This window comes from Aptenodytes forsteri, unplaced genomic scaffold (assembly GCF_000699145.1).
Source record: "Aptenodytes forsteri isolate BGI_AS27 unplaced genomic scaffold, ASM69914v1 Scaffold83, whole genome shotgun sequence".
NCBI classification, from domain to species: domain Eukaryota; kingdom Metazoa; phylum Chordata; class Aves; order Sphenisciformes; family Spheniscidae; genus Aptenodytes; species Aptenodytes forsteri.
Genome location: NW_008795371.1, coordinates 988,915 through 1,005,979, shown reverse-complemented (window position 1 = coordinate 1,005,979; position 17,065 = coordinate 988,915). Strand labels below are relative to the sequence as shown.

Genomic DNA, 17,065 nt, shown 5'->3' with positions numbered 1-17,065 from the left:
GCGGGGGGAGAGGGGGGGAGAGGGGAGGCGGGGCCCGGCCCCTCGCAGGCCGAAGGAAGGACGAACGCCTCAGGGGAGGGAGGTCCCACCGCGGGGCGGCCGGCAGCTACCACGGAAAAACACGGATTTCGGTCAGCCCGTTACTGCGTCTCGCGTTTCTCACCCCCCGACAACTCTGCACGGGCACTAGGGAAACAAAACGCAGCTTCGGGTTTTACTAACCTTAGTAAATCTTTTGAAATGTCATTCATTACGATGTTGTTTACCATCCTGGGCTACCGATCATGCACACTGTTTTCCTCCCTCTGTCCTGTGCCTGTCTGTCCTTCTTTCTACATATTTCTCCCTGTAGAAAATTTTAATTTGTATTATTTTTATTAATTTATATCCTTCAATGACCTCTCTCATCGCTGCAGGCCATCTGAAAACTTAAATGGCGACAGCACAGATGCATGTATGCTAAAAAATTAGTCTTGTATTTGCAAAACCTAGAAATTCACTGTAAAAACCCCCAAAGTGTTAACTCTGCAGTCTGAATATATCGCATGTGTATCATGTAGGCTGGTCCATAAAAAAACATTTTTATATAAAATAAATTATTAATAATATAAATAAAAATCACCCTCCACAGCCCATGTTAATTCTGTAAAGTGGAACAGAAAGCTTTCCCAGCCCTTGTTCCTTCAATTTTTTTTTTCTTCTTTTAAAAGCGAGGGATAATCAGTTGGTAAAAACAGATACAGAAAACCAAGCTAATACAAAACCAAAAATAGGCCTACTGAACACAAGTCTATACAAGTGTCGGGCAGAAAGAAACACTAGCTTTGTATTTGTATAACTTTTATGCACTAAATAGTATTTTCTGCTTCATTTCAGTGATATTTAAATCACAACAACTACAGTTGTATAGCTTAGATAATTGAGTAATATTTAACGCTATCTAAGCCCTGTAACTAAAAAAAAAAAAAAAGGCATATAAAAGTGAAAAAAAGTATTGTGGTAAAAATTCATCTCTCCAAAAAGTCTGATTCAGTTGCCTGCAACAGTAACTTTAAAATCATTTATAAGCATAAACAAGTCAGATTAATACAGCCAATTTAAATTCCAACATGTTGCACTTTAAAATGAAGATTGTCAACCACACCTTTTCAGCATTCTCAGTATCCCAAGCAAATACAGCAATAAATTACACACAAAGTTTTTTCAAAGGTAGGTTTGTTTTAGAAAAAAGCCAAATCAACAGCAAACACAGGAAAAAAATAAAACACTTTCCACACACAGATATGGTGAGTAATTCAACTTCATTCTTGGCAACCACCTTTACAGCAACCAATTATCACACCAACTCAATCAGTGCCTTGTTTCACTGAGATTTCCAACAAAGACACCAATGTATTTGTAGCCTGTGAACATAAATTCAGAAAGAATCAAGCTATTCCTCCCCCCCCCCCCCCCCCCCAAAAAAAAGTCACATAATCTGGAGTTAGAAAAAAACTAAACCAAAATGCTGCTGATGCACCTACCAACTGCCAAGCTTTGGATTCCAGGTCACGTCAGTTATGCAACTGCTACGTGACCGAGGTAGCTCAGCCATCACAGCAGCAGCCAGTACGCTTCCCAGCCTCCTCTTCGTGCAGCCCTGATTGATTTCCACAGCAAAACCAACATATTTTAGCAGAGGTGTAGGACTTTTTAAATAAGCATTCTGCGATTCGTGCAGATTGGAATCCTATGGGATTCTCAAAGGAGTTGGCAGTTGCATCTGCCCTCTCATGCTATTCCTGGAGAACCAACATTGCTACATTTGCTTATTTTGTGTATCCATTAACTGAAAATTCTCTCAGATGAGCATTACTGCTGTACAGGAGGAAAGAAACACCGTTTCACATGGGCAGCTAATAATTTTTTTTCCCGAACAGCAACATCAAAATTCTTCTTCTGCATTTGGAATATGTGAACTCTTAAATTTCTGGAGTTTTTCAATAGCAGAAGATACTGAAATCTCTCCATGAACTTTGTTGTCTCTTGTTCGCACGTTGACAGCATTATTTGCTTTCTCCTTTTCTCCAACCACTGCAAGACATATCACAAACAATATTAAACTGACTACCTACATTACAAAATGAGAGTCTAGACAAACTCTTTGCCCAACATTAAAACTTAAATGATATTCAGAAACGTAAGATGTTGCAATTACCTAAGATAAAGTTATACTGGGCCAGCTGTGCATTTCTAATTTTCTTGTTTAATGTGCAACTTTGATCTAGATCCACATCTGACATAAATCCTGCTTCAAAAAATTTGCTGCAAACCTAAAAAAAAACCAAAAAACTCTACTTAATATTACAGTGTATATTCTACAACGTAAATTTGTACATGCTGTAGTCCCTGATCTCTTCCAATAATTAATTCATTTATGTGCATAATTTTGCTCTTGTGAATCGTTATAAAGGAAGTCAATGAAGTTATTTGAAGAAAACTGCACACACGCTTAAGGGCTTAGCAGGACTGCAGTTGTAAGACAACACAAGGTAACATCCGCATCAAATATTTGCTGATCTCCTCAGACAGCTACACTGCTGAATGTCAAAAATGTTTCCTCAGTCTGAGAAAGGAACAAAACCACTTATGCTTGCATTAAAAGAAAAGCAGGGGGAGGGGTAAAGACAACCATGGTCAAATGTAATGTAGTCAAGAGTATACATGCAGGGAAATGGAAGAAATCGGCTCTGCCCCTACTTTAAGCCGGTAATTCTGTAATGAAACATCAGTTAGTATATCAGGTTTGTCATCCAGAATGTTTTTTTCTTCAATAATTACTGAAGTATGTACATAATAACAGAACCCAAAACACTTAAAGTTACATATCCCTTTCTCAGGCTTGTACAAATTTTGGACTATATGGAAGAATTTACCTCTCCCCCCAAACGTGTCTCCAAAATTATGAAAGCATTCATTCTTTGTTCTAGGACAAGTACTTAAGGAGCTATTAAAACTGCTTGCTACTATAAAAAGGAAGGCCCTACTCTCACCTGCCGGGCATACTCTTCAGAAGTAGGTCCCACAGGCACAACCATGACCTGCCGTGGAGACAGCCAGAATGGCCTGGCAAGCAGGACAAGAAAAATATGAAATAAATGTGCATTTTACATTTGCATTCATATCCATAGTCATGTTCCCCAATAATAATTTCTTTACTTTATAAAAGTATTTATGTTAGCTAAGGATGTTGGATAATATGTTATCTTCCTCTTTTCAAGTTCACATAATATAGCAAATAGATTGATTCCAGTAAAATGACATATACAGAACTTTGATCTTCTGTTCACTTCCTAGCTGACTTCACAATTTTAAACACAATTTTTTTTTTTTGCATAATTTCCACTTTTATTTATGACTTCATAGTGAAAAGTGGACAGTCAGACAGATAGGTGGCTGAAAGTAAGAATTAACTCTTCCTTAATACTTTAAATACATTAATGAAGAAATATCTTCAGAGCTTATTCAAGATGAAACAATACATCTTACAAGTTAAAAAAATAATTCACATACTAGGACTAATTCATGTCTGTATAAGTAACAGCTTTACATATGTCTAACATCTTCCCAGTACAAAAGCATGATTTTAAAGAAAAGAACAAGAATAATGCAGTACATATACATTCAATTACAATTCTTATTTCTGCTTTATTGTATAATTTTTCCTGTAATGTCATGAAATTGAATTTCTAATAATGAACTATTAATAAAAGGATATCATACAACTCAGACCATAAAATTAGACTTCTTTTCTTGTAATCTTACCTACTAATTTTGAGAAAATTCTAGGGATATTATTTTGCATTATAATATATGGGACATTAGGGAGGATCTGTATTTTCTACATTGTTAAACATTTCTTAGAACTGCATTTGTGCCACATACCATTTTCCTCCATAATTTTCTGCTAGAATAGCTATCATTCTCTCCACAGATCCCAAAATAGCTCTGTGAATAATCACTGGCCTTTTCTTATCGTTGCCATCCTTACTGAAAAAGAATAAGTAAAGTTTTTAAGAAAAAAAAATTTCTCTTAGCTCACACGCAGATAATCCTACTAATATTTTTGATTCTACTTTTCACGGAAAGACAAAATTTAGTTATTTATACTTAGGCAAAATCTACAGTTTTTATTAAAAACGTACTTTCTTTAAGCCACCTTGGCTTTTAAAGGAATACTGAATAATCATAGCGACTTAAAATAATCATGCCTGTAGCTAGTGGCATAGGCACAAACTCCTAAGTTTGAAAAGACACTCGACTGACTCAGCTCCATTTCTGTGCATTTTAATATTTTATGTTCTTCCTTGCTCTTTCTTTTCCGCTATGCCTTGCTTTTATTTTGTTGCACAGGCTCTTACCTGCCCTTGCTGTTCATTTCTTGCCTTAAATTACAATCCTGTGATTAAAAAAAAGTCAGCTGCTGTTTGTAACAGTATTATCACCTACCAAAGAGCTATGACATCTACTGTAGAATATGCAGCAGGACCAAAAAATAACAAAGATTCTTATTCTATCCTCCCCATCAAACTCCTTATAATATGCAAAACCAAACAAAAAAACAAGCAAGAAAAACAACCCAGGAAATGTGTGTTCAGGTCAACATGGTACTAAGATTAATTCACTCAGTGGATAAATATCCCTCTTCCTAGCTGGAAGCCAAAGTGAGATTTTCATTAAAAACTGTTCGCATTTGGTTTATGTTCATCAAGGTTAACTAACTTTATCTGATAAGAAGAATGAAGCACTTATTACATACTAGCTCCTTAAGACACGTTTGAATTTGTATGCAGTGTCTTCAAAGGAGACGCAGTGACTAGGCTGAAAGCGAAAAGTGATTCAACCGAGTTTCCTTTAACATTATATACGATCAGTTGTCTTCAGAACTGGCAGACAAGACATCATTAAATTTTCCTGCAATCAGTAGCATTTACAATTAAAGTGAGCTATCATTACATTGAAGAAATATCTTCAAGTTCATGACTCAGTCCTCTACTCACCGGGGATGTTTCCCCTCCTAACCAGGCTACTGATATACAGGCTAATCATTTAAGTGAGCAACAGAGCATTAATACATCTCAGCTTAATGGGAATTACAGATAAAGAATGTAACCATTTTTAATTATTTCACTTAGGAGGAAGATATTTAGCTTAACCACTCACCCAACATAAGTAAGATTAAATCGAATGGGTAGTTGGAAGTCAAGCTGGATAGTAGCACATTGATGGTACCTGCCAATAGCATCTTTGATTTTAATATCAATCTGTGAAGCAAAATAACATGGTTACTAAATACAGTTTGCCTGCATTGTGTCTGTATAATTTTAATATCAATCTGTGAAGCAAAATAACATGGTTACTAAATATAGTTTGCCTGCATTGTGTCTGTATTCTTGCCCATCCCAAAGTTGTATTAAAACGCTGATTCACTAACCTTAGGACCATAAAATGCTCCATCTCCTGGATTCAAATTCCATTGCTCTCCAAAGTTATTCAAGCTGTTTTGAAGTTGCTAATCATAAAAATGAGACAGTAATTAAAAAAGGTATAGCAGGGCCTTTCATTATTGTCAGTCAAAGCACTTGCCTTTGAAACAGGCAGCACGACTCCTATTGTTCAAGCATTTAGTCATTTATGATAATCTTGAAATAAGAGTAGTTCGTTATACAAATGTTGTGATTAATCAGGAAAAAAGATTAATAAAAATCAAATCAGTTCAAGATAAGGGTCTAAGTAAGAATCAGAAAGTTTTCATTTTATACAGAAACTTCACATTTAATGTGATGTTTTTCAACAAGCATTTCCACTAAGGACAATATTTAGCATCCGATTTAAGCGATTTCACTAATTTCACTATTCAACATGAAAGAACTTATTTAAATATCCACCTCTGCAAATATAAACATTAAGGGTTTTGTTTGTTTGTTTGTTTGCTTTTAAATTAATTACCTTTTCTGCATGATCCCAGATCTCTAACTCTCCTAGATAATTTTCTGGTCTTGTAGAAAGATGTAGTTGAAAGGTAAAACCAAAGACAGCATACACTGACTTCAAGAAATCAAGACAAACCTTAATTTCTTCTTCAATCTTAAATGTAAACAAAATATATTAGTTAAAATTTACTTACATAAAAATGTAATTGGATTTACTGAATTCCTCATAATCAGAATATAAGAGCCCGCTAAATTAAAAAAAAAATAAATTAAAAATCACATGAAAATTACACCCTACGCCCATTACCTAGATTTGGGTTTGAAGAGAGAACCGAGGTGGTGTGGCTTCAAAGCATGGCAAGAAAAGTAATGTTCTTGTTAAGCCTGGGCTTCTGGAGCCAAATTGTATGAGTCAGACTTGACAAGAGTACATCAATTTCTTCACATCGCTCCACTAAAATCTATGGCATTACTGACAAAATGAAGTATTTATTCAGCATTACTATGGAAAACAAAATGCGGTCAACAGCTTTTTTTCTTTGCAGGGGGAGATGGGAGATGCAAAAGATTTTACCTTTTGGGATTTAGTTGCCCAATGTATCTTTCTAAGGAGAAAAATTCTATACAGAAAATCTTATTACATAATTCACAATCAATAACGTCCCTCAAATAACACTGTTTTCTTCTTTTGATATAAGCATTTTTTTATTTCAGAGAGAAAAATAAATAACACAAATTCTGGCACTGCTATTTGAGAAACTTGTAGCAGAGAAGCTAAGTTCAACAGGCTATTGACTTAAGCAATATTGCAGAAGGTTAAGAAATATGGAATACCAGACAACTAAGGAAGCACCTAAACCTATCAAAAAAACCCATCAAAAGCAGCACTATGCTACAAAGCAACACAATAGAAGAAGCTAGAGTTGAAATACTTAGGGGATTTTTTTTTCTTTAATGTTGGTTTGCCCTGGGAGGGGAGGGGATGGGGTTCTTTTTTTTGTTTGACTGGTGGGGGGAGGGTTGTTGGGTTTTGGGGTTTGTTTTTTTTTACCTGTTCTATTGTGCAAAAGATGTGAGCATCGTCTTGTTGGAAGCGCCTTACACGAGTTAAGCCACTTAAAGTCCCAGAGAGTTCATTTCGGTGAAGAACTCCAAAATCTGCAAGTCTAAGAGGCATTTCCCTCCAGGATCGTGGACGATGGGCAAACATCAAGCTAGGAGCAACATGAAAGAACCTTCCTTTTATCCTTCTTATAGAAGATTTAAGACAACACAGAAACTAAAATAAGATCAGTACAGACAGTAATCATATTTTTAAGTATTTATTCATTCAGGTTGTCTGCATCCTAAAAGGCAGGCAAACAGAAAATGTGCTGCACTCAGAATGTATTGCTAAAGACCACCTAGAAAAAAAACACTGAGAGAGTAACAATCAAGACTGGTTCATCTGCACCTTCTTTTGGTACACCACATCTGATGCCTATCTCTATCCAACATAATTTGTATTTACTAGTGGTACAGACTAGTATTAGCATGCACAAACCTAGCTCACTTAGTGCAGACTTACTGAAAGATCCTCCTACAAGAACTGTATTTGGTCTGCTTTGGGACCCTGTCAGGGGAGCTCTCTAGACACACTAGTTGCTTAGTAGTCTATTGTAAACATACATGATAACGTGTATTAATACTCCATTTATTTCCCCTAAGCCCCACAAAGGATAAATATAGTAAAATAAGAAGTTTTTCAGTTGAGAGTACAAACCAATGTCCTGGACAATTCATTGGTTTAAGGGCAAAAGTCTCCTTCTCGATCTCAAAAGAGAACATATTTTCACTGTAGTGCTGCCAGTGTCCTGAAGCTTCCCAGAGTTTACTGCTGAAGATGTTTGGTGATACCACTTCAGTAAAATTACGCCTGTGATATTCCTCCTATAAAACAAATTCAACATTTAAAAGGTGATAGAGCTTTTGACAAGCAAAAGCCTAGTTCTTTTTAACTGTGTTCTTATGATGGTGATTTACTGGGAGACTAAAGGACTACGTGTAGGTTTTGCAAAACTGGAAAAAGCACAGGTCAATGCTTTACTCTGCCTTACTTTCAAAAAGGATAGACCTGTATAATCATAGTGAAGATCTGGTGTATGTTTACACACATAGATGTTTCTCTTTCTGCGGATAGCTCAGCGCTATGAATGGCCAATCACTTAAGATCAAGAACTGATATTAAGCTTGTTAGGAGTTATATTAGTACATACTCACTCGTATGAAATCCACAAGTGTGTTATAAAGAAAGGCACCTCTGGGGAGGAAAAAGCAGCTTCCAGGACTCAAATCATGAAAGAAGAAGAGTTCTTGCTCCTAGGTAAATTAAAAACAGAATGCTGTAACACCACTTCAGATTGAACTCCAGAACATGACTACTTCACACGTGTTGAGACTCTGTTCATAAAATATTACAGTAACAACATGATTTCTAGAAGTCCACAAGTTCTCAGCAACAGTAGTGAATTTATCTGTAGTTCTTACTCTTAGAAGTTTGTAATAACACTGGAATTCCATTCGACTCTGTGACTATGTAAACACACATTTCCTCAAAATCCTGAAGCCTTAACCAATCTTACCTTTAGTATCCAAAGCAGTTAAGCGTACACCTATCAGATCTGAGGGTTGATGGCTGAAGCTTGTGAGCCAGTCATTCTTTATCAGAATTCTGTCTCAAAAACAGAAGCTCAGCAGTGTGGCTCTGATACATCTTTGGAGAACCTTAGCCTCTTCAGTATCATAGATATTAGATACATAGACACTAGATAAGTTGTTTGATTTATACTACATAATTTGTTTTTGAAAAGGCATAGAAGTAATCATCAAACAAATACTACACAAATATTGAAGTCTTAATGAGCTAAGAGAGAAATAAGCATGAACACTTCCGTAAAGATATTTTTTCTACTTCTTCCCTTTGTCACTGTTCTCTGTAAATTCCTTATTGGCTCTTCCTCTTCTCAGTTACCCTCAATTGTTCATCTTTGCTTATGAAGGCCCTTCACAGTCTCTTTTTCCACATCTGCCAGTAAGCAGTGAGAGGTTCATGCCTGCATCCTCTTTGCCGATGATGCTGACTTTCACTTACACGTGAGTTTTTCAAATAAGTGTCTCCCTGCTTTCACCTGTACTGCCCATTGTGCCTTTAAACATCCACAAAGCTTCTTATCTCCTCTCAAATACCCTCTCTATAACTCCACCTTCTCTACAAAACTATAGCAAAGGTGACAACAATTAGGAGTCTGCATGCCAACCTGACCGACATTAGGTCACAATCCTCATCTGTGCCAATCTAAGGTCTTCTGACTTACACTCAATTTAAGATTAAATCTGTTCATTTAAATCTAATAGAGGAATATACGAACAATATTCACAACAGCAGCTAAAGTACTGCACGTACATACAGGCATAAATAAGGTAATAGTTAAGTGTAACAAAGAGTGACCAAACCGTATTATTTACACAATTTTCAATAATTTCTCTCTTCTATGAAAAATGTAGTGTTTTAGGTAGGATCTGAAAAGACTCTACATTAAAAGGTTTAAGATATACTTCCCTAAACCGAGGGACTATCCCGTTACTTCTTCCCAAAGTTAATTTAACATTTGTATGCAAGTGACAAGTTGAGTTTGTAGAATTCAAATTTTAAAATACAACCGACACCAAGAAGTTCATAGAACTGGCTCCCATTCAAACTGTCAAAAAATGGAAAAAAAACAATGAAAGAGAATGAATTCTATTATAGAAGCATAAAAGAGAAGTGGACCATGAAATAATGTACCTTTCCAATTTTCCTATGGTCCCGGTTTCTGGCTTCTTCCTGGAATTTTTCCCATTCCTTCATCATTTTGTTATCAGGAAAGGATATTCCATATATTCTCTGCAGAGTTTCCATGTCAGATTTTCCCTCCCAATACGTAGAGGAATTCTGATGCACAAAACCCATACTTTAAGATAGTACTATATAGTCTCAGGGGAAGAAGGAATAAACACTAATGCATTCAAATGTTATGATTTTTTTCCTTGGGAAAAGAATTATATGCAGTCATCCAGCATTTGCTTGTAATACAAAGACATTTGCACTGCCTTTTAGTCAGCATGCTAATACAGAAGACAAACAAAAGTGACTGGTCAAGTCATACTTTCATTCTAGTTAGGTACCTCGTTTTTATCTCACATTCTATCTTCTAAAAAGGCAGCACTTGTTTACGTTCAAAACATAATGCAGTAGGGAAACATGAAAGACAAAGCAAAACTAACTCACTCTCACAGTTAAATCCTAGCTGTTTTGACAATCTAACATTTAATCCCTGGAACTCAGAGTTCCATAAACTTCAGTTAGGAAGCCAGCAAAAGCAACTATGATGAATGTTCCAATGAGGTCAGTCTAAGGTTACCAAAATTAGCATCTGCAAGTAACTTAAACGACATCATAACCAGAGGCATCTGCAAGCACTGTCTCTGGCTCTCCTGTGAGCAATGCCATTTTCAAACAGCAGCACTTGCAGATCTGCCAGAGTCCACTTTACCTCCTGTACCATCTTACAAGGTCAAAATACTATTTTCTGACCCAATGAATATCTTGGATGTTCATTTACTGCACAACAGAGTGTGCGCACACACACCGCGCACAGATGTGACAGCTAGTACAGACTCGAACTAGGACATTTGTACTACAAAGTGTAGTGCCGCTTGGAGATACTAGCGCAGTACTGCCACATTGCCTTAGGCACTGCGCTTCTATACTGTGCATGGTATAACTGGTTCCACAGCTAATCTAGTCTCTACTAGCTTGAGTATTTTTGCAGTGCTCTTCATTATAGTCTAAGCATGCATGCTATTGCACTAATACTCTGATTAAAAAAAGATGCTGTTAACTTTCACTGATGTACTATTGTGATGGTCAAGAATCAGTAAACCTTGGAAGCAGATGAACGATGACAGTCTGTGGTTCTACTTGTACAGTGGGAGCTGGGAAAGAAATGAAGGACTATTTTCAGAATAAGCAAAGAAAACAATACAAAGAACCCTAGCATAATCACTTCAGGAGAAATAAATACATAAATAGACAAAATGACCCATAGCTTAGTTAAGTTTTAATGCACAGTTAATTTAAAGTTACCTTAAATATTTTAAAGGCCTTAATTTTTCCAGTGTGTCTCACATGTGGACCCCTGCAGAGATCAATCAGCGGACCACATCTATACACCAAAAGAAAAAAAAGTGTTTATTTCAAAACACTCCAACATTTTTAAATACAGTCGCTAATGGCATACAAGTTAATGCTCGACATGTTCAAACACACTAATAAGCATACATATGCAACACTCAGCAAATTCAGTGCATCTTAAATGTAATTGTGCCTTCTACCCGAATCAGAATATTCACTCAGTAAATACTCAGCACACTTGATCCATTATCAAGAGCACCGTGACACACTCAGCAATTTATATAGTTCCGTATGTAAACTTTGATAAAGTTGCCAGGAAATTTCAAACTATGCACACCAAACAGAAAAAAATGTTTTTGCCATTTTCCAGCTAACTAGTTTTATCCCTGGCAATTGAATGAACAGGTTCCTCACCCCACCCTGAGCTAAGAGTTAGCTTTATCCATTATCCAGCAATTCAATGTCATGGGTGGTAACATTTTAACCTCTTTATTGAAACCACAGGGCATGAGTGAAAAGTGGATTTGCCGTTTGTCCACAAATTGAGACCTAATTTGTCCCAGCAGAGAAACAAAAGATCTGATTTTACATAAGTAGCAATATTAATTGCAAACTTAAGTCCCAATCACACAAGTATTCAGAAGTTAGAATAAAAAAAAAAAAATTATTCTCTTCTCAATTTAAATTAAATATACCTAACTACAGAAATATTTCATAATACCTTTTAACTTAATTTTCTTTACCTGTATATTGTGGTAGTTGGTGTGTTCACCTTCTCATTAAGAATTCGACACTTAAACTTGTTATACTGTGTGGGGAAACATGAAAAGTCAGAAACATCAATAGAACAGCTAATAAAATTCTATTTTAAAATTATGTATTAATAATGCAAATGCATCAGTAAAAGACACAACTTTAAAAAAAGTATCACATGATCACATATATGTATGCAAAAGTTCAACATCCTTTCAGAAGAGTTATAAAACAAGAGGGGAAAGAGACAAAAATATCTTAATTTCCCTGAGGGTGTGTTAAGCATAGTGATTACCACCTGAACACCTCAAAGCACTTCTGACAGGCAATTAAAACACAGTACGGTGAGACTGGCAATATTCACTGTATAAAACAGAGCACTAGAGGACAAAGTCTTTTTTGACTTGTCTCTGCAAGTGAGCCAGAATGAACTTACGCCTTTTGTGTATTAATTTCTTTGTGATCTCATTGAGCTTAAGGCGCTTCTGTCTAATAAGTAATTGTTTTTATTATTGCCTGAAAACATCCCGAACACTTGAAAGGGATATGGAGAGGGGGAAAAGGATGCTATTCTTTTTCTTTGTTTTACTAGACAGGTACTATTCTGATGAGTCAGTCACATGCAGTATTTTACAGAAGTTACATTTTAAAGGATCATTGTACCAGAATCACAGCTACTCCAAAGACTTACCTTGAACATGTCTAACAGGATCTCCTTTTTGACTTCCAGCCTTTCAAAAGGCTGCTTCTCTTTTATGATATTTTTACAGCGGTTCTCTAGTAGTGGGAATTCAGTACTAGATACACCTCTAAAGAAAAAGACACAGGCAAAAGAAATATAAAAAAATGGGAATATCAAAATAATTAATTAAGTGATCACTTTCTAGTGGTCTAATTTGAAAAACACGGGATGCATTGTTGCGATTTGTCACAGTATTTTCTTAGTTTCTTACAATCGGCTGTATTTTCAAACACTAAACTCAGAAACGCAAATGGCATCACCCTGAACAAACCCACTGCAATCACTCCTAGAACAGTCTTTGACGTGTTTAAATGTCTGGAAGATCTGTAGCTCAGTGTATATATGATTTAAGAAAAAAAAAAAAAGACTCAACCCAGCTGCAAGAGCTAGTTTATCAGCTGATGCAGATTCAGTATTCTCCCTGACTACAGAAAGATAAACAAGGGAAAAACAGAATTGTAAAGCTGTGCACAAGGATTAGAAAAGTAGTAAACACCTATACGAATTACATGCATACGTGCCATTTCTACAAGTGACTATGGCACTTTGAAACCAAACTCCCATGATTCTTCAAGGAAACTGTCTCCTTTATCTCCCAGGAACTTCAGAAAGTTTTACCCAAACACTCTACATTTTTTCACAGAACATTCAACAGCTACAAGTCTTAGAGAGCAGGTGTCTGAACACTGCTCTTGAATTTAAATATACACACACACACTCAGTATATCTGTATACACAGATCTATACTATGAGGAAGACTAACCTGTCAGTTTTAAACCATACTAGATACACGATATTACTTTTAACATGCAGAAACCTGACTGAACAAAAATAATTCTAGTACTGAGCTTCAATACAGAGCATTAAAGTTCTTAGACACTGAAATTTTACCTGTCTTCAGTGTACATGTCATAATAAAATCCGTTCTCAATTGGTGGTCCATAGCATAAGCAGCCCCCAAAATAACCTTCCATGGCCTCTCCAAGAATATGAGCACTTGAATGCCAATAAACCTGCAAATAAAGTCAGGTGAGCAAGTCATGGGGTCATTGGCATTGTGTAGCTAAAAAGAAAAAACAAAACAGAGGTATATCTGCAGATGGGAAATACACTGGAATCAGTGTTGTTTAAATCCTGTGAGAAGTATAACAATTTTCTGTTCTCATTTTGAAGTATGCTAAATGGTTAATATAATGGCAGATGTAGCAATAAAGCCCCATTGTATTTCAGCCTGAAAGATAATTATACCTCTGCACAATTCTGTCACCTTAGTACTTATTGTACCTTGTTCATTTGTAAGTTAGTTTCCAGTCAGTTTAAAGTCTATGCAATACTAACCGCATCTAAAGTGATGTAGCCAATTAAGTGACCATTGTTCACATACAGTACATTTATTAATAGGACTGTAAACCACATTACCTGAAATGTCAGAAGAGGAAGACCAGTCTTATGTTCTAAGCCCCTATTAATTCAGACCACTTCATAGCCACCACTACAAGATAAAGCCTTTACAGGCTCCTGAAATGCCTCAAACAAGCTTAATCACATGAATAATTCTTTGGCAAAATGAAGTCTGATTCTAGTGCATGAAGATAAACATAGGCTTAAGACTGAATCCCATAAAAAAAAAAATCTCGGGTGTGTCGCTAAGTATATTCACAGTTTAATTGACTAAGATATGCCTACTTAAGTTTCTAATAAACAATGCTGGTACAAGGAGGTGTAGATTTTATTTATGACTCAGATCTGATATTGGACAATTTTTAGAAAACTGTAACACAGCCTCACTGTTGCTTTCAGCGTCTGATCTTCAAACGCAGAGTCAAACCATAGAACACGTCTTAGAAGACATCAAATTATTTCAAGTTAGCATACAAATCAAGACATTCTTTAAGATCTTGTTTGAAAAATAACCTGTTTATGTAAACGAGAAGGGAAGAAAAGAACACCAAGATTTTATTCACCTACAGATTATAGGTACTTAGTATCTAATCTTCTTTGTTGAATCATGACAAATACATTACTTGAATAGTTTTGGGGATTTTTTTTTTTTAATTCAAGATTTTAAAAGCATAATGCTGCAATCAATTTCATGTCATTAGTTCCTTTAATCAAGCAGAAACCAGCGAGTGTCTACTCACAGCTTTTGCTTCTTTAATATCAAACATAAGCAGCTCCAGAGTACAATCTCCCTCCAGTGGACGATCCAGGTCCCACAGTTCACCATTCACTTTGGCTATGACTGCATTTGAAGCCAACATTTGACTAAAAAACACAAATGATGACAAGAGACCAAAATATTTAGGTTCAGATTTGCAAAAGTGCTTAGGTTTCTAAACCCCGTGAGACCCCACCCACATCTCATAGCACCTAAAGACCTTTAATTTTTGTTTCTGTGGTCGTCTTAAACACTTTTCTACTTTTAAGGTATAGACCCTTAAGGTCTTAAAGTTTCATTCAACAGTTTTCAGTGCTGGGGATCTGGAGGAAAGACTGCTTCTAACAACAGTTTCTACTGTTATCTGGTAACTCACAAAACTTCAGATGTCTCTATAAATTCCTAGCAGTCTCCCTGATTGTTGTATTTTTTAATTGGAAGCAAGCATTATGATCCCAGCACAGAACTTCAAGCATCACTCCGAACAAAAACTTAACCCAGCTGTTTCTTCTGCATTAAGCTGAAGTTTCAATGCTTTCCAAATAAACGAAGTTGAGAGAGTCACCATCCACTGACCATAACACATATATTTTATGCAACAAGGCAAGAGACAAATGATAGTAACAGATTTATCACTGCAAAAGTACAACTCCTTGAATCTGCAGGTTACCTAATTCCTACAGCTAATTGATATGGAGTGGTTTTCCAAGATTCCCCTTCAGCCATCTTTCCATCTGCCAGACTAATTTTGATAGGTTTGCTCTGGTTGGCCGCTCTGTAAGCTAGCAAAGCATCATGTTCTTTTTTCAGTGCTTCATAAAGCTTCAGTCTATCTTCTATGAAGCTTGGCTCACACTGCAGCTGTAACAAATAAATTAAGTCATACACATACATATTTGTGAGAGAGATAGAATAAAAGGATTCACGGTGTTCATGCAACCCTAGAGGTTCCAACTGAGACCAGATTTCACTGTACTAGAATTTATACTAATATGCAGTAAAGTATTTGTAAATAATTATACACTGGATAGTCCCATCCAACTCGCTGACTATTTTATAGCGGCTTTCCAATTTTCCAATGCACCTTCATCAATCTGGGCCAAAATGGCTTTGTGAGTTTGACATCAGAAAGCAGCCTATATTCCTGCCCCAGAATTTGTATTTGGCTGACATCCTAGAGAAGTTTGGATCACTCCAACAAGCCCTCACCTCTGCCAGTCCATTCAAAGCACCAGATTCAAATAAGATAGTTTACAGGAAGTTTCCTTCAGTTTAGCATAAAGTGAATTATTAAGATCTATTGAACTACAGCTAGCACTGCCAACATCCTGTTTCGATCATCAGGCACGCTGTTTAACTATTCATGAACCATCACTCTCTAGGAACCACAGTATCCTGACCCTTATTTCCCAATAGCCCAAACCCTTTTGTTACATAAAAAGTAGAGATCTAAGAATGTATAAGTAACCCTACTAATTACATGCAAGATGAAGCTCCTAGATAATGATTTTTTCTATATGCATGCTAAAGCAAGCCTTCTTCCCAAAATCTGGGATTTCAAAGTACAGCAAAGTATTTCAGATTTCAGCACCTCTTCTGAACCTAGCCAAACAATACTCCTTCTTCTATTATTATATGGTATAAAATAACCACTTACATCATTCCGATGTCTGTTCACAGCTTCATTTTCTTCTTTCTTTTCCTCTTTATTTTGATTCACTGCAACAGTTGGACTTGCACTGGAGACTTTCTGAAAGCAGTGATTATATGAAGTATACCCTATGCCTTTAAGACTTTTCCCAGCAGTCATTGAAACAAAACAAACCAGATCAGTGCAATATTGGGCTAAAAAGGCAATTACAATCGAATAAGATACATCCTTAGTACAGATGAAAGACTTCTCATGACACATCTAAACCGCCTCCTTTAGGTGTTCAGCAGACACAGCAAAACTGCTCACCAAGCAAAATCTTCTCAACACGATTTCCCTCATTTTACCACTGCAACCATCGCCGCCAAAATCTCCCCAGCGAGACCCTGGGAGATTACAACAGCCGAGCGAGCAATAAAAACAACTTTCCGTGGTCTGATAAACTTACTCCCCCTTTGCGACAAGGCAGGGACTATCGGGAGAAGCACTGCTCAGTGCTCCGGGCAGACGAGGGGTGCGGACAGAGACCGAGACAGGCTTCCACTCCCAAGACCACCGCCGACCCCCGCTGGCTGGG

General features: G+C 36.6%; 1 protein-coding gene across 2 annotated transcripts; it reads right to left on the bottom strand.

Moving 5' to 3' along the window:
* Window positions 1-1,030: 1,030 nt before the first annotated feature.
* Window positions 1,031-16,683, bottom strand: LOC103899871 (probable threonine--tRNA ligase 2, cytoplasmic). 2 transcript variants are annotated; one of them, XR_002086205.1, is made up of 19 exons: window positions 16,495-16,683; window positions 15,508-15,698; window positions 14,821-14,944; window positions 13,571-13,692; window positions 12,629-12,746; window positions 11,928-11,992; window positions 11,137-11,215; window positions 9,796-9,942; window positions 8,232-8,330; window positions 7,735-7,901; window positions 7,024-7,186; window positions 5,989-6,126; window positions 5,474-5,551; window positions 5,203-5,303; window positions 3,925-4,029; window positions 3,033-3,105; window positions 2,198-2,312; window positions 1,524-2,073; window positions 1,031-1,403 (listed from the first exon to the last, which is right to left on the bottom strand). XR_002086205.1 is itself a non-coding variant. In XM_019472390.1 (18 exons), exons 1-18 carry the CDS (start codon window positions 16,645-16,647, stop codon window positions 1,925-1,927), a joined length of 2,187 nt encoding a protein of 728 aa, XP_019327935.1. In that variant the 5' UTR covers window positions 16,648-16,683; the 3' UTR covers window positions 1,031-1,924. The 2 variants fall into 2 exon arrangements, 1 of the variants encoding a protein (XP_019327935.1); XM_019472390.1 differs by having other exon boundaries at window positions 1,031-2,073.
* Window positions 16,684-17,065: the final 382 nt, after the last annotated feature.